The 23,718-nt window shown below is 43.4% G+C and overlaps 1 protein-coding gene and 3 non-coding genes across 4 annotated transcripts in view; all 4 read right to left on the bottom strand.

Moving 5' to 3' along the window:
* Positions 1-23,718, bottom strand: part of zgc:85932 (uncharacterized protein LOC405875 homolog) — a 32,580-nt gene that overhangs the window by 1,701 nt on the left and 7,161 nt on the right. Inside the window, exons 5-19 of the mRNA XM_061782506.1 lie at positions 22,996-23,167; positions 22,436-22,507; positions 16,681-16,772; positions 16,447-16,521; positions 15,370-15,524; positions 12,223-12,383; positions 9,231-9,439; positions 7,227-7,272; positions 7,044-7,118; positions 6,900-6,960; positions 3,516-3,580; positions 2,815-2,883; positions 2,663-2,741; positions 404-520; positions 36-94 (exon numbers count right to left, since the gene is read on the bottom strand). Of these exons, the coding sequence (XP_061638490.1) occupies positions 36-94; positions 404-520; positions 2,663-2,741; positions 2,815-2,883; positions 3,516-3,580; positions 6,900-6,960; positions 7,044-7,118; positions 7,227-7,272; positions 9,231-9,439; positions 12,223-12,383; positions 15,370-15,524; positions 16,447-16,521; positions 16,681-16,772; positions 22,436-22,507; positions 22,996-23,167 (1,507 nt within the window). The remainder of the gene's footprint in view (positions 1-35; positions 95-403; positions 521-2,662; positions 2,742-2,814; positions 2,884-3,515; positions 3,581-6,899; positions 6,961-7,043; positions 7,119-7,226; positions 7,273-9,230; positions 9,440-12,222; positions 12,384-15,369; positions 15,525-16,446; positions 16,522-16,680; positions 16,773-22,435; positions 22,508-22,995; positions 23,168-23,718) is intronic.
* On the bottom strand, positions 11,454-11,526 carry trnak-uuu (transfer RNA lysine (anticodon UUU)). Its single transcript has one exon. It is a non-coding gene; the product is annotated as a tRNA-Lys (tRNA).
* On the bottom strand, positions 11,750-11,822 carry trnak-uuu (transfer RNA lysine (anticodon UUU)). Its single transcript has one exon. It is a non-coding gene; the product is annotated as a tRNA-Lys (tRNA).
* trnak-uuu (transfer RNA lysine (anticodon UUU)) lies at positions 12,063-12,135 on the bottom strand. Its single transcript has one exon. It is a non-coding gene; the product is annotated as a tRNA-Lys (tRNA).

Here is a 23,718-nt window from a genome sequence, read left to right as displayed (position 1 = left end):
AAAAGTTAAATCAAAATCCCGGAGGAGTGACGTACTTGTCTGTAACTTAGCGAGATGCAGCCCATTCCCACAAGGTCATACGCATGAAATTTGTCTGCCAGAGCGGTCCAAAAAAAAAAGTGATTAGTGTGTGACCTTTTCCAAGCATACAGTTATTGGCATTTTACCAGAATAAATGTACAAGTGAATACACTATATGGACACAAGAACTAGGACACTAAAGTAAGTAAAACATATTTTGGGATATCATCAAAGCACACAATTGTAGAATGACTGCAATAGAATAGAATAGAATAGACGATCTCTTCCAACCCCCACATTCAATTACCATAATTAATTGATTAAGAGCTGCGTCCCAATACTTTTGTCCGTATAGTGTCCCCTCGTGTTCCCATGCCCTTACGGATCATGCTCTCCAGTTTCATGACAAGGTACAGGAAGCCAGGGTAGCTGATGGTCATGTCTGGCTCTGTGTACCTCAGGCCCACCAGCTGCATCACCAGGTCATCTACCACGATGCCTATGGCCGACAGGACAGAAAGAAAAAAAACAAGATATTAAGCAAGTGCACTAGTATCTCTTCAGGGTGAGTCCTTCATCATACACTTGACGTTTGATCAAGGTCTGACCTTGTAGTTAACTTAGCCATCTGTCTAGTGCACGTTCAAATTTGTTGGCAATCAGCAGACAGAATCTAGAGCAACGGTCCGCAACCTTAAATACTCAAAGAGCCATTCGGATCGCTTCCCACAGGGAAAAAAACAACAACACAGGTAGCCACAAAACCGTTTTGACATCTGAGGATACAGAACACTTCCTATATATATATATATATATATATATATATATATATATATATATATATATGTATTTACCTGTATGTGTAAAAAACTATAGTGTGTTGAATTTATAGAATCAATGAACTGCTACAGAGAGCATTATTTCTACATGTAGCTAAGACAGTTTGAAGTCTGAAAAAAGACGCTTGGTTGAAGCTTACGTTCAAATAAAATATTCAATGTCTATTTGAGTCCTCCTCGTATTCATGAAATTAAAGCCAAACTTAAATTGTCAACCTGCATCCAACCAAAAATCTGCTTCTATGTTCCGTTATCATTTTATTCCGAGTGGAGCAGGCACTTACCTGTCAACGTGAATTAAAAATGACTATTTCACTTAACGGCGGCCGACTGGTTAGAGCGTCAGCCTCACAGTTCTGAGGACCCGGGTTCAATCCCCGGCCTCGCCTGTGTGGAGTTTGCATGTTCTCCCCGTGCCTGCGTGGGTTTTCTCCGGGTACTCCGGTTTCCTCCCACATCCCAAAAACATGCATGAATTGGAGACTCTAAATTGCCCGTAGGCATGACTGTGAGTGTGAATGGTTGTTTGTTCCTATGTGCCCTGCGATTGGCTGGCAACCAGTTCAGGGTGTACCCCGCCTCCTGCCCGATGACAGCTGGGATAGGCTCCAGCACGCCCGCGACCCTAGTGAGGAGAAGCGGCTCAGAAAATGGATGGATGGATGGATATTTCACTTAACAATGTAAAATACAGAGGTATATTTGCAAAATAATAGCCAATTAAAATATGTATTTTAGCTGACGAATATGACTTTTTCAATCCTGAATCTCAGCATACAGTGTCAGCGCATCAGCTCTGTTGATGTCACCTTTATTTTCACTGTCATCTGTAAGGCGGTAGCGATATTTGTTTTTTATGTACGTCATGTAGCATGTAGTGTTAAATGTTTCTTTCCAAACTTCCTTGGAGTTATACATGTTTCACTTACAAGGGGTCGAATAGCTCAATAAATCTTGGCGCCAGGTGTCACACATTGGCGCATGTGATGCATATTTTATGACCGACAAAAAATAAAGGAATTTTCTTTATTTTAATGTTACAAGAGCACCATAATATTACAATTAAGAATTACATTTGAAAGAGGAACAAACTAATAGTCATTATTTATTTTCCAGTCACAGCAGAAGGATGACAAAGCTACATGCGGCTCTGGAGCCACAGGTTGCGGACCCCTGATCTAGCATAAAAGTTTGCCTTTGAAGGACATCTGGAAATGGTCACAATCAACATAAATGGCAGATGTCCTGCATGTTTTCAGGCATGGCTTTTTGGAACTTGTTTATTTGTTTACTCATGATAGGGCGGCACGGTGGCCGACTGGTTAGAGCGTCTGCCTCACAGTTCTGAGGACCCGGGTTCAATCCCCAGCCCCGCCTGTGTGGAGTTTGCATGTTCTCCCCGTGCCTGCGTGGGTTTTCTCCGGGCACTCCGGTTTCCTCCCACATCCCAAAAACATGCATTAACTGGAGACTCTAAATTGCCCGTAGGTATGACTGTGAGTGCGAATGGTTGTTTGTTTCTATGTGCCCTGCGATTGGCTGGCAACCAGTTCAGGGTGTACCCCGCCTCGTGCCCGATGACAGCTGGGATAGGCTCCAGCACGCTCGCGACCCTAGTAAGGAGAAGCGGCTCAGAAAATGGATGGATGGATGGATACTCATGATAGACATGCCAACCAAATTTCATGTGGCTACATAGTTCAAACTGGATTTGGTGGCAGAATTGTATAATTTTTCACCATCTGCAGTTCAGAAAAGAAACTGCAAACTGAGTAAAGTTTTTCATTAACCTTCAGTCGTACCTGCAGCCTTTAGAGCAGGGGCAACTTCCTTGTAGTCCAGATACTGTGACTTGTCCTTGTCGTGCACCAGAAAGATGTCCTGACAGGAGGTCAAAGAGTGTGTTAGAGACACAAATTCCCGCATATTGTGTTGAAATCAGACCTTCATTTACCGTCCACATCCGGATCTTGTCCCAGAGTGCCTGGAACTCCAGCCAAGTTAGCTGAGCGATGCCCTGACTCTGGAGGGAACACTGGTGTCAAGGAAATTTTCAAATGAAACGACATTTGGCCTGGACGCTAACTAGGAAGAGGGTTAGGGGCTGGGGTTGAGGTTGGGGTTTTGGATTTAGGTTAGGGTTTTGCCATATAAAATGAATTGATAACCTCTGCTTCCATAATCAAAACCCAAATTCTCGAGTAAACAAGGATCTGGAAGTAGAACGTTCATAAAAATGACAATCTCCAAAATCAGATTCCAAGTCCCACACTAGATGGTGTTATAACCTAAGAATGGCCCCAATTCCACATTCTGGGATGCAATACCAAAAATAACCACCGGGGACAATTTGGCAGTATAATCTATTAAATGCCTCGTGAGAATAAGCGTTACGGAAAATGGATGGATGGATTGATGCACAAATATTCTGATCTGTATTAGCCAAAGACGACCACCAGGGGTAATTTCATATATAGATTAGTCATTTTAATTGTAATTCACCTGATTCGAAATTTTCACCCAAAGTAAGCATAAAGTCTGAATTTGACCAAGTTTTACACAAAAATATTTCTGACCTTTTTTTTTTTTTATGAGGCTTAGGTTTTTAAGCCTGTGTAACAAACTGTGTGAGTGTGTCAGTGTCTTCAAGGATACATCCATGAGGACCACCAAGCTCTTGCAGTGTTCCAGGGCCAAGTTCTTCTCACTACCTGCCAACACTGAACACAACGAGGACATTTACTACAAATGAATTCAAGCACACAACATATTTCATGCACATACGTTACACGCATTAAGCGCGCGCACACAGACACACACACACACACACACACACACACGTTGAGAGAGAGTGGTTAATGCATCATGAACCCCAATGGGGAGACTACCTCATGCCAAAATGTATGAAATCAGTTTTGGGTGCTAATAGTGAGCAGTGGCGACGGTGCATGAATAATAACGCCACCAGATGGTGCTGTTACTCTTCCTAACAGCCCTTCTTATTTGCATTATTATTCAATAAGGATTACCAATATATTCTGAAAATAAATCATCCAAATGTCTCATCATCTTCGTGTTTTTTTTTTTTTTTTTTTAATAAAGGTAATTACCCTAGTGTGTCTCTTCCTTCTATCTCTACCTGTCCATTATCTATTGTGTACGGGCGTGCGAATCATAGAGACCATAACTAAAGAGTACCAATATTTCTTTAGTGGATTTATAGTCAAACATTCTGACTAGTAACAAGGCATCCAGAATCATGCAGACCAGTGATTCTCGAACTTTGGCTCGGTCTAGTGGTACACAAAAAAATACTGTTAATCATTAATTAATTGTTGAATCATATTTTTTGGTTCATTTTCACTGACCACACCCAAGCCAGACTACCTCCAGACCTGTTCACTTATATAAAATTGGCCAAAAGATCTAAAAAAGCTGCAACAAAATGCCACGATCAAAAGAAGGTAACTGACATATATCAGTCTGGAAAGGGGTCCAGAGCCATTTCTATAGCTTTAGGATTCCAGCATGCCACAGTGAGAGCTATTATACGCAAATGGAGAAAACATGGAATAGCCGTGAACCTTCCCAGGCCAGGAGTGGCCGGCCTACATAAATTAATCCAAGAGCACAGCGACGCATCATCCAGGAGGTTACAATGGAACCCAGGACAACATCTAAAGAACTGAAGGCCTCCCATGCTTCGGTTTAGGTCAGAGTTCATTACACAGCAATAAGGAAGAGACTGGGCAAAAATGGCATCCATGGCAGAGTAAGGCGGAAACCATTGCTGACCAAAAAAAGAATAAAAACTCATCTTACTTTTGCAAAAAACTCTGAATGATTCCCAAGACTTTTGGCAGAATATTCTATGGACTGATGAGACAAAAGTTGAACTTTTTGGAAGGTGTGTGTAGGGTTGGGCATCGTTTGGATTTGAGCGATTCCGGTCCCGATTCTGGTTCTTCATTTCGATTCCGGTTACAAAAGATTCTCGATTTTGATTTTTTTAGGGGGCTGTGTCAAAAAAGTTTGCATGGTTTAAATAAAGGGTGTCCAAATTATCCATCCATCTATTTTCTATACCGCTTATCCTCATTAGCTCGGAGTGGGAGGGAGCACGTCAGACTTCTACATATCGTGAAAGCCTCCTTTGCACAATATAATCTTACTACAAGTGTTGCACTGACGTGTCTAGTCATTCATTTTAACAAAGTTAAGACACTTTCGTTCGTCACCACCGTTGGGCATAAGAACTTCTTCGTGCGCGTTCTTCGTTGGTTTTCGCCACTCTTCTTCGGGGTCGGCAGACTGTAGGCATCGAAACCGGGAACCTAAATTTTTAAATTTGAACGATTCTGGGAGAACCGGAACGTCAGTCACGGTTCCAATCGGTTCCCGATTCTCAATGCCCAACCCTAGGTGTGTGTCTCGTTTCACCTGGCAGAAATGTAATACAGCATTTCAGGAAAAGACCACCACACCAACAATCAAGCATGGTGGTGGAAGTGTGATGGTCTGGGGCTGCTCTATTCCTTCAGGCCCTGGATGACTTGCTGTGAATGATGTAACCATTAATTATGGTCTTTACCAGAAACTCCTGAAGGGGAATGTTCAGCCATCAGTTTGTGACCTCAAGCTGAAGTATACTTGGGTTCTGCAGCAGGACAATGATCCAAAAAACACAAGCAAGTCAACTTCTGAATGCCTTAAAAAATATATATATAATTTTAATGAAGGTTTTGGAGTGGCCTCGTCAAGAAGGTTGTTCAAGCTTGAAAGCCCTCCATTGTTTTTTAGTTAAAACAATTCTGCAAAGGAGAGTGGACCAAAATATCTCCACAGAGATGTTCAAATCCCGGCCCCGCCTGTGTGGAGTTTGCATGTTCTCCCCGTGCCTGGGTGGGTTTTCTCTGGGTACTTCAGTTTCCTCCCACATCCAAAAAATGTGTGGTAGGTTGATTGAAGACTCTAATTTGCCCATAGGTGTGAGTGCGAATGGTTGTTTGTTTATATATACCCTGCAATTGGCTGGCCTTCAGTTCAGGGTGTACCCCGCCTCTCACCCAAAGATAGCTGGGATAAGCTCCAGCACGCCCGCGACCCTTGTGAGGATAAGCGGTACAGAAAATGGATGGATGGATGGATGGATGTAAAGGAATACACTGGAATGCAAACTAGAACTAGTAGACATTCCAACAGCTTCTTCCCTCTTGCAATCAACTTCTTGAACAGCTAACTTACAATTCCATTACAACAAGCTGGCAATTTTTGACTTGAGTTCGTTGTCACATTTCTGTATTATGTATTACTCGTGCACTCACTGTAGTTGTCTCGCCGTGCTGCACTATTTGCATATAGTGGCCACTCATGCCAGAGTAGCATCTGCTCCATTTGCACACTGATTGAGGAGTATCTGTAACATTTGCACAACCATTGTCCCAGATTATCGCAGTACTCGTCACTTTAAACCGCATACACTCCTTGAAGTCTCAGTGCCCTTTGCACAATGGTCATTGCACCGGACTATTGCGATATTAGCCATTCGAACTGAGGACTCTGCATCTTTTTGCACAATTGTTGTTTGTTGTTGTTTTTTGTCAATGTCTTTATGTCTCCAAAGTGTTCTGTAAATTGACTGTCTGTTGTACTAGAGCGGCTCCAACTACCGGAGACAAATTCCTTGTGTGTTTTGGACATACTTGGCAAATAAAGATGATTCTGATTCTGATTCTGATTCCCTTTTTTTGTATTCTGATTACATAATCCCGTTACATGTTGTGTTGCTCCCTAAGCTTGTCCGTGTGTTAGGGGAATTTCGCAATGCCGAGACTGGAATGCGAAGCTTAACACCAGACACTACTAAAATACCTAATTAATGTATGTGATGACAGGATGCCATGTCACTGTGAAAAAGTTTTTTGGGATTCTGCGGTAAAGGCCAAGGCAGATAAATGCAGGCTATACTGTTATAGCTCTAATTGTACAATATCTCTGCATGAAATGGGCTACAGTACAAAGTGAGATCATAGTACTGACCTCCTCCCTGGATGGCCTCAGTCAGCAAGTTGTGAAGGTGATGCGGTTTGCAGAATCCTGTCTGTTGACATAAAATACACAAAATAATTGATTGGGAAACACTAAAGCATTGAATAACTTCTCAGTGACAACTTCTTTCTGGACCTTGTTGCAGTGCTTCTTGAATAGCTGCCTTATCCCTTTGAGCGACGGGAGAGCTTTCTGATGGGGATACTGAGGCTGTAGGGACAAAGTAATAAAGTCAGAAACAATTTTCAAAATTCTATGGAGATTGATTGGAATGCTAACGTGGCTAAAGCCTTTCAATGTACAAAGTGCATAAATTACCGCTGTTAGTGAAGTCAGGTCATGTGTCACCGGGCCTGCAGTTCGGCTAGAAACACACAATGGACTATTTAGCTATGTGATAAACAACCATAAAATATTTTTTTTATATGAATATCTGCTCCCTGACAGTGCCGATCAAAAGTCAGCATTATTATCTTTGTCAAGGCAGGAGTTTTGTATTGAAGTGCATTGTTTGGTGTACCTAATGAAGTGGCCATTGAGTGTACAGTATAGTGATTTAATGCAGTGTTCATAAAATATTTATCTGAAGAAAGCATCTATGAATTTAATTTAAATGAAATAAAAAAACTCAATTCAATTAAATAAAAGTGTAAAGTAATTATTACATTTGCCTGCCTTCAGTGCAAGCAGCGTGGATTCAGGTTCCACTCTCAGTGATGGTGTGAGAGCGAGTAGTTTTCTGTCTCTATACAGTATCTCCCCTGCAACTCACTGGCCACCATTTGTGGGGGTAGCCCACCTTTCGCTCACAGTCAACTGGTATAGCCTCCAGCTGTGAGAAAATGGAAGGATGTAATTACAGTAATTACATCACCTTTAAATAATATATATTTTTAAATCCACAGTTAAAAAAAACAGCAAATGCCATCCCTTTGTGTCAATAAAATGAAACGAAATTTAACAAGTAATTTCATCAATTTGTGCAAATTAAATTAAACTAAAGAAGTAACTGCATCATGTGTGAAAATAAAATTTGTATGAATTACTTTAATAAATACGCCTGTAAATAAATTTAATTTAAATAATAAAACAAATTTCATCACTTTTTCAAAAGTAAGTAATTGCACCACTAAGAAAATTACATTGAATAACTAATTGCATCACTCTGTATAAATTAATGTAATTTATTTAAAAAAAAAAAAAAAGATATATTAAAGTAAATCAAACAACCAATAGTGTCACTTTGTGTGAATTTATCAAATGTATTTAAAAAACAAAAACAACACTTTGTGCAAATTCATGTACAACCCCAATTCCAATCAAGTTTGTACGTTGTGTTAAACATAAATAAAAACAGAATACGATTTGCAATCATGTTCAACCTATATTTAATTGAATACACTACAAAGTAGTGGAGGATACGGCGGTACGGTGGACGACAGGTTAGAGCATCTGCCTCACGGTTCTGAGGACTAGGGTTCAATCCCCGGCCCTGCCTGTGTGGAGTTTGCATGTTCTCCCCGTGCCTGCGTGGCTTTTCTCCGGGCACTCCGGTTTCCTCCCACATCCCAAAAACATGCATTAATTGGAGACTCTAAATTGCCCGTAGGCATGACTGTGAGTGCGAATGGTTGTTTGTTTCTATGTGCCCTGCAATTGGCTGGCAACCAGTTCAGGGTGTACCCCGCCTCCTGCCCGATGACAGCTGGGATAGGCTCCAGCATGCTCGCGACCCTAGTGATGGTACAAATGTATATATAATACGGTAAATTTTCGCCGCTCACCCAAAACTCATGATGCCCTCGTGGGCGCAGCCATACTGATATAAAATCCATAAACTCCAAAGTTTTGGGGACTTCATTCTGATATTTTCAGATGAGGAACTGGACGTAATTAGAGATGCTCACATAAGTTTTGGTGATGATTGGTTGCAATTTTGTTACATTAAGCAATGTTAAGCTTTTTTACATTAAGCGTGGTCTGTCCCAACACGGGCGATAAAAAACAAAAAATCTGAATTACGTCAGTGCATGCAGACTGAGAAGAATCCTTTTTTGAAAAACCTAATAAAATACGTCTAATACTTCATGTTTTGAGTATATGGAGAGCAGAAAATCGAGGGTGCGCATTATACATAGGTAGAAGGGTTTTCCTGATTTTTGTGGTCAATATTGAGGCTGCGCAATATACTTGAAAGCATTTTATACACGAGAAATTACGATAATTGGATAGTTTTTTAAACCTATTTTCCCTTGTGCTCAGGCCAAAGCAATAACAGCATTGCTAGCGTCATCTGATGCAACCTTGAGTTCAAAGACTCACGTGGCAGAGTGGCCTTGCTCGGTCAGCACGCGCAGCAGGAAGGCTCCCTGCTGATTGGGCTTGGCGGTGGATGGGATGACGACATAGTGACCGGGCGGGAGGTGACCCCGCAGAACCACCTCTCTCCGCGACGAGTAATAGCTGCTGCTCATCGCCGGCCGGAGCTCGCTCAGGTCTTCTGGTGACAGGTGGGTGCCCTCGCAAGGCGCCTGGAGGGAACAAAACCAGTGTCTGACATCATAGTGCTATTTAATAATCAGCTTTTTTAAGATCTTGAAATGAAGGCTACCAATCTACAGACTCGAATCCTCAGAAAAAAAGGCTGATGCTTTACCAACTGAGCTGCCCAGGCTCTGTTGCGCAAGATGAGTGTGTTTCTGTGCATCCATCCAATCACCAACAACCAACATTGAGAACTGCCGGAACATGGACTTGAAGCATGGACCTTCAGATTAAAAGTGATGCTCTACCAACTGAGCTACCCAGGCCCCGTGGTGTTGCAGTCATTGGGTGAGAGTGCTGCCATTCTCATCCGTCCAGAACCATTCTCAGGGCAATTGAATTGATTCCAAGTGGACTGTTGTGGTTGTCTTAGAAGACGTTTTGCCTCTCGTCCAAGCAGGCTTCATCAGTTCATACAACAAGACTAGTTAGGACAGCACTAGCCTGGGTGTCGGGGTGGAAACCCAACTATTTAAGTGAGAGACATGCAAACCGTGAATGGTATCACTCTTTTGGGATGCAAATTGATGGCCGTTGAAGATGACTCTCCCCATCAACAGCAGTCGGGTGGAATTTCCCCGGTTAATATTCCATTCAGTTGTAAAATAGGTTGTGGGGTGAACTAAAGGCCAATTGAGGTTGTGTTGTTTGTGTTATTTGTTGGAGGTGGAATTATTGAGTCTCTTTGGAAGGGACGAAAGGAGGGCATTGTATGTGGGAGATACAGTAGGTGGTGTTGCAAGCCTCCTGCTGTTTAAAAATGAACTTTTGAACTTATCGTAGATGGCCACTCTCATTCTTCTTTCAAACTGGCTTCTGTCCAGAATATGCAATTTTTTGTCCTCAAATAAGAGCTGTTTCTTTTTTGTGGTGGTGGTAGGCAGTTGAGTCTTGACCTGAAGAGCTGTCCCATCTGTTGTACTATGCACCTGTTCAGTGCTTGCTTGGCACCTCATCTCATCTCCTCATTTTGCTTTCCCAAAAGAGTGATACCATCTGTGGTTTTGGGACATGCTGACTGAGATACCCATGGTCCCATGGTGATGAACATGTGGTGGATGTTTTGAAGTGTTCAAGTGTCTGAGAGAAAGTACCAGTGTGCTATTTAGTGAACAACTGAAGAATCCTGAACACAGACTTGAACCCTAGACCCTCAGATTAAAAGTCTGATGCTCTACCGACTGACCTATCCAGGCTCTACAGGCAATGAGGGAGGCAGTGAGGTGAGGAGACTATGTGCAAATTAAGCGAGAAATTTGACACTGACTAAACAGGTACTCGGAAGATAGAACATCAGATTAAAAGCCTGGTATGCTACTGACCAAGATACCCAAGGTCAAAGTGAGAGTGTGTGGTGGATGTTTTGAAGTCTTCAAGTGAAAGTACCTGTGTGAAATTTAGTGAGCAATGATTTAAGAATTATGTCATCTGAACAGGGACCCTGAAATTAAAAGCCTGATGCTCTACAACTGAGGTATCCAGGCTCTATTATCTATGAGGGAGTGAGGTGAGGAGATGATGTTCCAATTAAGCGCTAGCAATAAAATTGATATTGACAAAACAGGTACTCGGAAGACAGAACATCAGATTAAAAACCTGGTATGCTACTGACCGAGATACCCAAGGTCACAGTGAGAGTGTGTGGTGCATCAATGAACATGTGGTGGGTGTTTTCAAGTGAAAGTACCTGTGTGAAATTTAGCAAACACCTTCTTCAGAATTTTGTTACCTGAACAGGGACTTGAACCCTGGATTCTTAGATTAAAAGTGTGATGCTCTACGACTGAGCTATCCAAGCTCTATTTTCTGTGAGGGAGTGAGGTGAGGAGACGAGGTTACAATTAAGCACGAGCAGCATTGAGAATTTAAAATTGACACTGACAAAACAGGTACTCGGAAGACAGAACATCAGATAAAAAGCCTGGTACTTGGTAAAATTCAAGTGTCTGAGAGTGAAAGTACCTGAGTGATATTTAGTGAGCAACTTCTTAAGAATTTTGTTACCTGAACAGGGACTTGAACCCTGGACTCTCAGATTAAAAGTCTGATGCTCTACCGATTGAGCTACCTAGGTTCTATACTAAGTGAGGGAGTGAGGTGAGGAGACCAGGTGCCAATTAAGCATAAACCTGGTAGTCGAAAGACGGATCAGATTAAAAGCCTGGTAAAATACTGACCGAGATAGCCAAGGTCAAAGTGAGTGTGTGGTGCATCGATAAACATGTGGTGGGTGTTTTGAAGTGTTCCAGTGAAAGTACCAGTGTGAAATTTAGTGAAAAACTTCTTAAGAATTACATTGCCTGAACAGGGACTTGAACCCTGTACCCTCAGATTAAAAGTCTGATGCTCTACCGACTGAGCTATCCAGGCGCTAAGGTCACTCAGGGAGTGAGGTGAGGAGACGTGGTGCAAATTAAGCGAGAAATCTGACTAAACAGGTACTCGAAAGACAGAACATCAGAGTAGAAGCCTGGTATGCTACTGATCGAGATACCCAAAGTGAGAGTGTGTGCTGCATCAATGACCATGTGGTGGGTGTTTTGAAGTTATCAAGTGTCAGAGTGAAAGTACCTGCATGATATTTTGCTAACAACTTCTTAAGAATTTTGTCACTTGAACAGGGACTTGAACCCTGGACCCTCAGATTAAAAGTCTGGTGCTCTACCGACTGAGTTATCCAGGTTCTACAGTCAATGAGGGAGGCGGTGAGGTGAGGTTACTACCCACTTCTGGTTGTGTATTTTTGGTCTGTGACTTTGTGAGTGTATACCGGGTATATGTGTAGAGCGATGGAAAGGTCGATGCCTCTACGCCGTTGATATTTCTGCATGAGAGCCAAAATGAAGGCGCAGCGCTTTGGAGGGTCAGGTGATCCGTGTTCAGTGTGTTGGGAGAGGACCAAGCCAAACTGGGGATTTTGCCAGAACCAACCTGAAACACAAAAACACACACCCAAAGGTTTGTGTTTAGGATTGATTAAGTTAAACCTCAATGAAGCAAATGTCGCCAGGTATGACTTTTTTTCCCATTCATACTCTATATGGAACTCATATAACTCATAACTCAAACACATCCATTCAAGGGCACTAGCAGATCCTGTATTTGTTCTTATTATATTCTGTTAGAAAAAAAATATTTTAAAATCACATGAGGTATTTATTTTTTTAAATAATTATATTATTGTGTTTTGCATTATTTTAACCTACATTCCTAACAAACAAGAAATTCCATCCATCCATCCATTTTCTACACCGCTAATCCTCACTTATCCAAGCTATCTTGGGGTGAGAGGCGGGGTACACCCTGAACTGGTCGCCAGCCAATCGCAGGGCACATACAAACAAACAACTATTCGCACTCACATTCACACCTACGGGCAATTTAGAGTCGCCAATTAACCTACCATGCATGTTTGGGCGATATGGAAGGAAACCGGAGTACCCAAAGAAAACCCATGCAGGCACAGGGAGAACATGGAAAATCCACACAGGCGAGGCCAGATTTGAACCCGGGTCCTCAGAATTGTGTGGCAGATGTGCTAACAAGTCGGTCACCGTGCCGCCCATACAAGAAATTACATTTGAAAGTTTAATTTTTTATTATACTAATTTTTAATAATTTTACAACCCCAATTCCAATGAAGTTTGGACGTTGTGTTTAACATAAATAAAAACAGAATACAATGATTTGCAAATCATGTTTAACCTATATTTAATTGAATACACTACAAATACAAGATATTTAATGTTCAAACTGATAGATTTTATTGTTTTTAGCAAATAATCATTAACTTGGAATTTTATGGCTGCAACACGTTCCAAAAAAGTTGGGACAGGTGGCAAAAAAGACTGAGAAAGTTGATGAATGCTCATCAAACACCTGTTTGGAACATCCCACAGGTGAACAGGCTAATTGGGAACAGGTGGGTGCCATGATTGGGTATAAAAGGAGCTTCCCTGAATTGCTCAGTCATTCAAAAGCAAAGATGGGGCAAGGTGCGTGAGAAAATAGTCGAACAGTTTCAGGACAATGTTCCTCAAACAATTAGTGTCCTCAGTTCCCAAACTTTTATTGAATGGTGTTAAAAGAAAAGGTGATATAACACAGTGGTAAACATGAGCCTGTCCCAGCTTTTTTGGAACGTGTTGCAGCCATAAAATTCTAAGTTAATGATTATTTGCTAAAAACAACCAAGTTTATCAGTTTGAACATTAAATATATTGTCTTTGTAGTGTATCCAATTAAATATAGGTTGAACATGATTTGCAAATCATTGTATTCTGTTTTTATTTATGTTTAACACAAAAGGTCCCAACTTCATTGGAATTGGGGTTGTAGTACGGTGGCACGAAAGTATGACTTCTTATAAGACGGCGACTTCATTTTCACAATCTTGAGATTTATAACTGCAACTAAATAATTCAATGTGTTACAAACACAGCCCCAATAATCCTTCACTTCCATTTAGTCCCTAGTGAGGATAAGCGGAACAGAAAATGGATGGATGTTGTTCATCTTGGTTAACAATTGACTTTTATATTATGGACGTCATGTCTGTGTGTGTGTGTGTGTGTGTGTGTGTGTGCGTGCGTGCACACGTGACGAGATAACATCACGTACATCAAGTTAATATTAGAAGAGTTCCAAAGGACAACTAGATCAGAAATTGGAATTGGGGTTGTATCATCGGCATGGCTGGTATTTGTCATCGACCTGCAGAGCAGTCATAATTGAGCCCTACAAATTCTGCCTAGTAACAAGTGGCCAGTCGTACTGTTATTCAAGCAACTTCGTGGGAATAACTTGTATTTGCTAAATTTTCTCATTGGCTTGTGGGACATTTATGATTGAGCCCTACGGATTCTGCCAAGCATCAATTGACCAGTAGTGAAATTTCATACAGACCATTTCATAATGTTAAATAAGGACAGGTGGCCTGATACTGTCGTTTAGCAGAAAGGTGATTGACTACCGCTGACCCAAACTGAAATGATGACAAAAAGTTGTCTTTTGGGTTGCACCACCAGATATACCCCATCCATTCATTCATCCATTTTCTGTACCGCTTATCCTCACTAGGGTCACGGGCGTGCTGGTGCCTATCCCAGCTATCTTCGGACCAGAGGCGGAGTACACCCTGAACTGGTCGCCAGCCAATTGCAGTTAACATACAAACAAAAAAAGATAGACCCCAAAAGTTTTTAATTTTTATTTAATTCATAAAAAAAATCAAAAGTAGTCCAGCTGAACCTATGGATGAGGAGGAAAAAAATCAAGTAGTTGTCGTGAATAACTATATAGAGAAATTTGCCCATTAGTGTAGTAGCCACTTCTGAAAGGACAGACTGGGAACCAAATCTACATCATCAGGTTTGTGAAAGGCATTTTCACTTAGAGTAATTTTGCCAAACATAATGGCTAGCCTGCAAGCTAACATCAGCTCTATAGCAAGCTATCCATTTCACCGTCATAAGAGCCCATTGGTGCCATTAATCTGGGCAACACAAAAGTCAATTAACTAGCCAGTCCCTCAATGATCATGTTAACTGTCTGAATTTCCACGACGTCTATTTTTTAATCAGCTGACCTCTTAAAATGTAAATTACGGTCGTCATTACATCTCCATTCAAAACGATTTACCTCGCGTAACATCTTCTTTTTGACTGGCATTGCGCACATTCAAGCTACGGCATTAGAGAATAAGGCTAAAATCATCATTCAAGCCATAGAACCTTTTGCTGAATTTTGTTTACTAGTGGTGCCATCACAGAACGCTTTGCTTTTTACCACCCAGAGGAACGTGGGACATCATGGTGAATTGGTCTATACATGTTAACAATCTCATACAAATTCTGCCTAGCAACAAATGACAGTTATCCTTTTTTTCCCTCATGTATGTGTCTCTTAGTGCATTTACCCCCTTTGGGAGAGCCCCCGGCAGAGACACGTGGCACCCAGGTCCCATGATGCATTGTGCACGACCATGGCTGCACGCTGGCGTCGCTCTGAATGTCGGCCAGGTGACACACCTCCATCGTCTCGAAGTTCTGACGGAAGTCAGACAGCAACATCCTGCACGAGAACAGTCTTATTTTTATTATTTCTCGTTGTCCAGTCTTTCCTGTTTTGCTTTCCATCATGTTCTCTTGCTTCTATCCTTCCTCTCTTTTTTCCCTTCCCTTTCACTGTCATCATTTCCAAACCCTTTTATTTTTGCTCACTGTTTCTTTACTTTGCAGATTGATACCATTAGACACATTGTGGAGTCATCTAACACCATGAAAACTCAGTCCGCTTGCCAAGGGAGCGTATCTCAAATTCAAGACATCAGTTCTGTTCTGTTTATTGAAGGGATACAGAAAACAAAACAATCAACACAACAAATGTGGCAAATGGAAAAACAAAACAAAGCAACGAAAAAACAAAGGAAATAATAATCAAAGGAATGTACACTGTTTATATTCAAAAGGAGTAGGAAAAAGTAAAACACTTATCAGGTCCTACCCCTAATTCTGCTAACATACCTGACAACTATAATAGTACAGATGTAGGAAGCTAATTGTACATATATCTATATTATATTCTAGGAATCTTAATCCATGTGTCCATGTAATAGCCATGTAAAATACAGTATATCCATCCATCCATTTTCTGAGCTGCTTCTCCTCACTAGGGTCGCGGGCGTGCTGGAACCTATCCCAGCTATCATCGAGCAGGAGGCTGGCTACACCCTGAACTGGTTGCCAGCCAATCGCAGGGCACATTCTAACAAACAACCATTCGCACTCACATTCACACCAATGGACAATTTAGAGTTGTCAATTAACCTACCACGCATGTTTTTGGGATGTGGGAGGAAACCGGAGTGCCCGGAGAAAACCCACGCAGGCACGGGGAGAACATGCAAACTCCACACAGGCGGGGCCGGGGATTGAACCCCGGTCCTCAGAACTGTGAGGCAGACGCTCTAACCAGTCGTCCACCGTGCACTCACCAGAACTCTCCGTCTTCCCGTCGTATTCGGTCCAGTCGCTTTTGCTCCTCAGCGCTCACTGTGTTCCACTCGGGCCTGTAAAAGCAGTTTATGTATTAAAAAAAAAAGATTACATTGAATGATTCAAAAATGTATACAGTTTAAATTTGGAGATTCATGTTTTTTTTTTTTGTTAGTTGTCAGCTGTACTAGCAGTGTAATTAGAATTTTTTAGGGAAGTGAAATTTGGCAAACCCTTCCAGGTCGCTCCATGGGCCCAGCCACTCTGTGTTGCCCCACGGGTTGAAGATGCGCACCAGGTCCACGGGTCCGTATGTGGTCTGCACCTGGGGGATCAAAGGATGTTAAAATACTTTCAACCCAATGTTGTACCTTATTTCGTCATATTTCATCTTTTGTAACAAGAATCCGGAACTCAAAACAAAATTTATTGGTAAGCAGATCTTCATTCCAACATTGAACCTTATTTATTCATATTTAACAAGAATCCAATATTAATTTTTTTAAAAAGGAGTTAAATAAGTCTATGAACAAAATAGATTTGGCAGAACTAATGTGAACTCCGCGATGCAAAGCATCCATCCATCCATCCATTTTCTGTACCACTTCATCCTCACAAGGGTCGCGGGGGTGCTGGAGCCTATCCCAGCTATCTTCGGGTGAGAGGCGGGGTACACCCTGAACTGGTCTCTAGCCAATTGCAGGCGATGCAAACCAGAACATAAAAATGGACAGACTGTCCCGATATAACTGTATAGATGTTGACTGGATCCAGAAGCAGACGGAGGCGGGAGAAAGTCATGGAGAATGGTTTATTTTGTATTTGAGTTCAGGGTGGGATCTCCAAGGCATGATGGTGGACCGTCGGGACAAGGAAGGTGCGGGAAGCTGTGGCGTGAGCAGGTGGAAGAGCTTGGCGGCGTAGCTTGAGACAACAGCGAGGCGGGGAGCATGGAAGGAGCAATGAGAACGAAGAGGAACACGTTGATGAGTAGAATTGTGGGGAGTACCGTAGCTTACGTGCAAAGATAGAGCCGATGTACCACGGGTGAACGTTAATACTCTGGCGCCGATTTCCTGGATCTGGCAGGCTTCAATGCAGGCAGTGTAGAGTGCTGATTGGCAACAGGGCCGCGGCTGAGGTGGTGCTGATTACTGGGATGCGAGAGAGGGGGAGAGAGAGAGAGAGAGAGGGCGAGAGGGGCGCAAAGCGCCACCCAAGCTCCAACAACGGAACTGCAGGGACGACCATGACAGTAGCCCCCTCAACGGTCGCCTCCAGGCATCCAACCCGGCTTCCCAGGGTGAGCCGTGTAAAAATCCCTAATCAGAGCGCAGGTGGAGACAGGTTTGAGCAGAGACATATGGAACGTCGGATGGATCTTGAGGGATTGTTTTAATTGAACTGACATGGGATTGATGATTTTAATGATCGTGAAGGGACCAATAAAGCGTGAAGTGAGTTTATGTGATTCAGTCTGGAGCAGGAGGTCACGGGAGGAGAGCCAAACCGTCTGACCCACCTTGTACTCAGGTGTGGGAGACCGACGAAGATCCGCGAGCCGTTTATTCCTATCGGCAGACCGATTCAGAGCCGCCTTGACGTCCTTCCAAATGGACTGGACCCTTCGCAGGTGATCCCTCACCGCGGGAACCGCCACAGTATGCTACTGTTCCTTAAACAACGGAGGTTTGAAACCATAACAGGCCATGAAAGGAGACATACGTGTGGCGGAGCTGGTGAGGGAGTTGTGGGCATAGTCGATACATGGAAGAAAGGCGCTCCAGGAGGTGGGATTGCGTGCGGCAACGCAGCGAAGAGCCGACTCCAGAGTCTGATTTGCCTGCTCCGTCTGGACTGTGGATGGTACCCATTAAAACAAACTGGCTGCTGCGCCCACCGCCTTACAGGAGTCCTTCCATACCTGGGAGGCGAACTGAGGACCTCGGTCCGAGATGATGTCAATGGGGATTCCGTAGAGTTTAAAGACGTGATTGACAAGGAGGTTAGCGGTTTCAAAGGCAGATGGTAATTTGGGAAGCGGTACTTAATGGACATACTCGGAGAATCGATGGATAATAATAAGAATGATAGTATTACCTTTGGAGGGAGGTAGGCCGGTTACGAAATCCAAGGCAATGTTGGGCCAGGGGCAGCTCGGGATAGGCAAGGGGTACAGCAGACCAGCTGGAGGCAGATGTGAAGTCTTCCCTCGGAAGGCTCGGAAAACTCCTGGGTGTCTTTCAGCAGGCTGGGCCACCAGAAGTGCTGTTGTACTAAGTGCCGAATTGGATACAAACAGCCGGTCAGGAGGTGAAGTCTTGTGATCCGGTTGGGTCATTTGAGCATTTTTAACCACCTGTTCGATCTCCCAACTGGCTGCCCCGACGAAGTAGGGGTGAGTACATGCAGAGAGGGCATCAGGCTTGCCGTTGCGGGAACCAGGGCGGAAGGAGAGGCTAAAATTAAATCGGCTCAGGAAGAGGGCCCACCAAGCTTCTCGGGGTGTTAAGACTTTTGGCGGAACGAAGATAGCCATGATTTTTATGATCGGTCCATATTATAAACGGAGAATCGGTCCCTTCCAGCCAATGCCTCCACTCCTCCAAAGCCCAGACGATGGCCAGCAGCTCACGATTTCCTACGTCATAATTCCGCTCGGCTGGAGACAGACGACGGGAGAAAAAGGCACAAGGATGTAGTTTCTGGGATTCGGGGTCCTGCCCCAGTGTCAGAGGTGTCAACCTCCACAACGAACTGGAGGGAGGGGTCGGAGTGTCTCAGGATGGGGGCAAGGGTGAATAAGTCTTTTAGGTGCTCAAAGGCTTGGGATGCAGCAGGGGAACACTGGAATGGAGAGCTGGTGGAAGTAAGCCTAGTGAGAGGAGTAGCGACTTTGCTGTAGTTGCAGATGAAGCGGTGGTAAAAACTGGCGAAGCCTAGGACACGTTGTAGTTTTTTGCGGGTGGAGGGAATGGCCCAGTTGACGACTGCTTGGATTTTTTGTCAGGTCTGGTTGTAATTGTCCTCTGGCAGTGATATAGCCCAGGAAGTGTATGGAGAGGAGAGGTGGAATTCACATTTCTCAGGTTTGACAAAAAGGCAGTTCTCAACGAGACCCTGGAGGACTTGGCGGAGATGATGGCGATGTTCTTCGGGAGAGCGGGAGAAAATGAGGATGTCGTCTAAATAGACGAATACGAACCGATTAAGCATATCGCGGAGGACGTCATTAATGAAGGTTTGGAAAACGGCGGGGGCGTTGGTTAATCCAAATGGCATGACCAGGTATTCCAAGTGTCGAAGTGACCTAGGGGGGTATTGAAAGCAGTTTTCCATTCATCCCCCTCGCTGATGCGGATGAGATGGCATGCATTGCGTAGATCCAATTTGGTGAATATCTGGGCGTCGCAGAGGGGTTCAAATGAGGAGTCAATAAAGGCAGTGGAGATAAAATTTTTACGGTGATGTCATTGAGTCCACGGTAATCCATGCAGGGGCTGAGAGTGGTATCTTTCTTCTCAACAAAGAAGAAGCCGGCCCCCACGGGGGAAGAAGAGCCAAGGAGTCATGGATATAGTCCTCCATAGCCTTGTTTTCAGGGCGGGAAAGATTGAAGAGAATGCTGGAGGGGAGAGGGGCTCCCGGCAGGAGATCGACCGCACAGTCATAAGGGTGGTGAGGAGGTACCGAAATGGCAAGGTCTTTACTAAAAACAGGAGAGAGGTCGTGATATTCGTCCGGCACCCGGGAGAGGTCGACCGGTGCGGCAGGTGGTTAAGGTTTGCTGGAGGGCGCCATGGCAGATAACAGACAATGTGAATGGCAGTGAGGACTTCACCCAGTGATAGATTGGTGGGTCCAGTCGATGGCGTGGTTGTGCTTTATGAGCCAGGGAATTCCGAGGAGTAACGGAGTATTCGGGGAGGGAATAACAAAAGGTGGATGGTTTCATGGTGATTACCTGAGATGAGTAGAGTGAACGGAGCAGTTTGGTGGGTGATGGGGGAAATGTGTCGTCCATCCAGGGTAGTGACCTTTTTCGGCGAAGGGAGGGGGAGGGAGTTGGAGCTGAGGTGCTAAACCCTCATGAATAAAACTATTGTCTGCACCGGAATCAATGAGTGCTGTTACTGGTGTGTTGTGAACGGGACCTAGAATACAGGCAGTAAGGGTCATACGGGAGGGAGCGCTCGGGGAGGTGTTGGTTTGACTCAGCATGGCACTCTCAGGTTGGGGTGAGCCCGGTCTTGCCAAGTACTGACTGTGTTGTGTCATTTACGGAAGCTGCAGAGACGGATGTAACGCAAATTCCCAATGAATATACTAATTTAGCTCAGTAATAAATTGAAGAATAACTGACTTGTAAAAGCTGCAGGTAACCCTACACACTTTCGTTCAACTGAGAGGTTGTTTAATCGACTTTTTTACAGTAGGCACTGCTATCGTTATGGATAAGATTGCAGCGGCAACCTGACAGTCCGAGCCCACCAGATAGTCTGTTTCTCTTTATTTTCTAACACTTCTGTCATATTTTAAGAAACTACACAATCAAATGTGAACTTAATGTGTATAAACATAACATATTGCCTAATCATTAAAGTGTAGTTTTAATCTGTTTGAAGCTCTCTGTGCTAGCTCTGATATGGCGTCGTCGTCAGCCCCTAGCTTTTCAATCAAACCACAGGGTGGACGTGGTTTGTATGCGTCAATTGGTTTCTTTGGTCCAGGGGACAGGTATGGAATCCTGACGAGCAACAAGCAAGAGTGAAGCAACCAGGAACGACAATAAGTTGAGTTATTTATCTACTAGCTTGTTAAAATGGAATCTCGTTGTAACTGTTCATTACTGTTGTTTCCCTGGTACATAAATGCTTGGCACCCAACCCATTTTTCCAGTAAGGCAGTGATGAGTGAGCCCAAGGAATCATGCCCAGGAACAAGTGGCCAGTTAAGTGTTATGTCAGCCTAATGGGTATAGCTGTTTTTGTTTTCTCCCATTGGACTGTGGGGCAGTTATGATGGATTCCTACGAATTCTGCCTAGCAACAAGTGGCCAGTATAGAGAAGTTTATTTTGTCATTAGAACAGTGGACGACCTGAGATATATCAAATTACCTATTCAAATGACAACTCCGCAACATCGTGACATTTTTTTATTGGCCTATAGGGCAGTTAGGATTGTGCCCTACATATTCTACCAAGTGGCCAGGAATGAACATTTTTGTTTTATCATGTTATATGATTTCTGCCTAGCAACAAGTGGCTGGTAGAAAACGTCAACGTCAGTCAAACTGCTGTGTTGGCATGGCTGGTAATTGCCAAGTTTTGTCATTGGCCTTTGGGGCAGTTACAATTGAGCCCTATGAATTCTGCTCAACTACAAGTAGCCAATTGTGACATTTTTTGTTTTATAATGTCATACAAATTATGCTCGCAACACGTGGCCAATAGTGAATTTTATACAGTTTATAATGTCATGTAAATTCAGCCGAGCAACACGCGGCTTCTACAATAGTGAAATTTTCAGTTTCATAGTTTCATATGAATTCTGCCTTGTAACTTTTGTCCAGTCTTGAATATTTGTATGTTTCATAATGAAAGAAATTCTGCCTTGCAACAAGTTTCTGCATCTGCTAGGTAGTTAAGAGTTCACGTCAGCTGTTTTTGGTTGTTGTTGTTTTTTTTTGTATTTTTTTGTAAATGTGATTAACTGTTGTTTTCCTTGTTTTGTAAGTGCATGGTACCAAACCCATATAAAGCTTGTATTACCAATTGTAATTGTTATAAACGTAATCGCTCCCGTAACCCATTTAATAATGGCACAAAATGAACATAAGTATACATTGCATAGAAACAAATGAGTAATATCATCATCATATCAGGCAAAGTATAATAAAAATGCCTTGATCACAGTTTTTTTCTCCCCTTTTGTGACGTCTAGCGATAATCAACATAAACAGACGTGAAGTAGCAAGCAACATTTACCTTTTCCACAGCAGTCAGTGAGTATGCATGTCTGAACATGATTCCCAGCTCATTCCTGTACTCCAAAGGACCCTGCAGGGGAAGCACATCCATTGAACATCCATCCATTTTCCATCCATTTTCTGTACCGCTTATCCTCACTAGGATCGCGGGCCTATCTCAGCTATCTTCGGACGGTACACCCTGAACTGGTCGCCAGCCAATCGAAGGGCACATATAAACAAACAACCATTCGCACTCACATTCACACGTACGGGCAATTTAGAGTCTTCAATCAACCTACCACGCATGTATTTGGGATGTGGGAGGAAACCGGAGTGCCCGGAGAAAACCCACGCAGGCACAGGGAGAACATGGAAACTCCACACAGGCGGGGTCGGGATTTTGAAGAACTGTGAGGCAGATGTGCTAACCAGTCCGCCACCGTGCCGCCTCAACTGAACATGTTCATGGGAAAAAAAATCATGAGTCATGTCGGCTAAGCCAAGCGTCAGGGTGGAGTTCTGGAGAAAAGGCGGCGGGATTAGTATTAAGACGCTACTCGCCTTGGAGACTCTCACCTGTGTGTTGGCGCAGTTGATGAGCGCACCCTTGGCCAGAAGCTCGGCCAGAAAGGCTGGAAGCTCCCTGGGCAGCATGGCCACACTCAGAACCTCGGCCACGCCGCCCGTCATGTCCACCATGGCCTCATGAGGAAAGCCCATGTCCAGGGCACGGTAGCCTCCTTTTAGCCTGAAACACACAGAACGCACATACTGTAAATGTCAACTAGTTATTGTTTTGTACGATCAATATTCATGAAATGGACAGGCCCACGCACCACCTTTTGCATGGTGAATTACCAAAAAGGATTTTGTCAAATTACGAGCCCTAGAATTTCCCCCAAATGGATGCTTAAAAAAAAATTGGCTGACTTCAACTTTGGGCATGGGTTTTCGAGACTTTTTCGTGCATCCTATTACAATAGACCACCGAATAATGTCCACCCAATTTCGTGTCAGTCATTCAGACTGGTGTCGGGGGAAAATTTGTTAATTTAACCTTCCTAGAATTCTTGAAATGATCAGCAAACTTTGATGCCATGTTCCACCCACATTAGACGGCATAGGCTAAATAACATTTGGTATGCATGTCTATCATAAGTAGACCCACAATCAAGTCTCAAGAAGTCATGCCCAAAAAGACACAGGAAGTCTGCCATTTTGGTTTAAAACGGCTGTTTCGAGGCAGTGGCGTCACTCAGCCTTATTTTTAGGAGGGCTTCAAATGATTTGACTGTTTGT

The sequence above is a fragment of the Phyllopteryx taeniolatus genome, chromosome 8 (assembly GCF_024500385.1).
Source record: "Phyllopteryx taeniolatus isolate TA_2022b chromosome 8, UOR_Ptae_1.2, whole genome shotgun sequence".
Lineage (NCBI taxonomy): Eukaryota > Metazoa > Chordata > Actinopteri > Syngnathiformes > Syngnathidae > Phyllopteryx > Phyllopteryx taeniolatus.
Note: the sequence above shows the minus strand (reverse complement) of the source record. Positions and strands in the feature narration are given on the sequence as shown.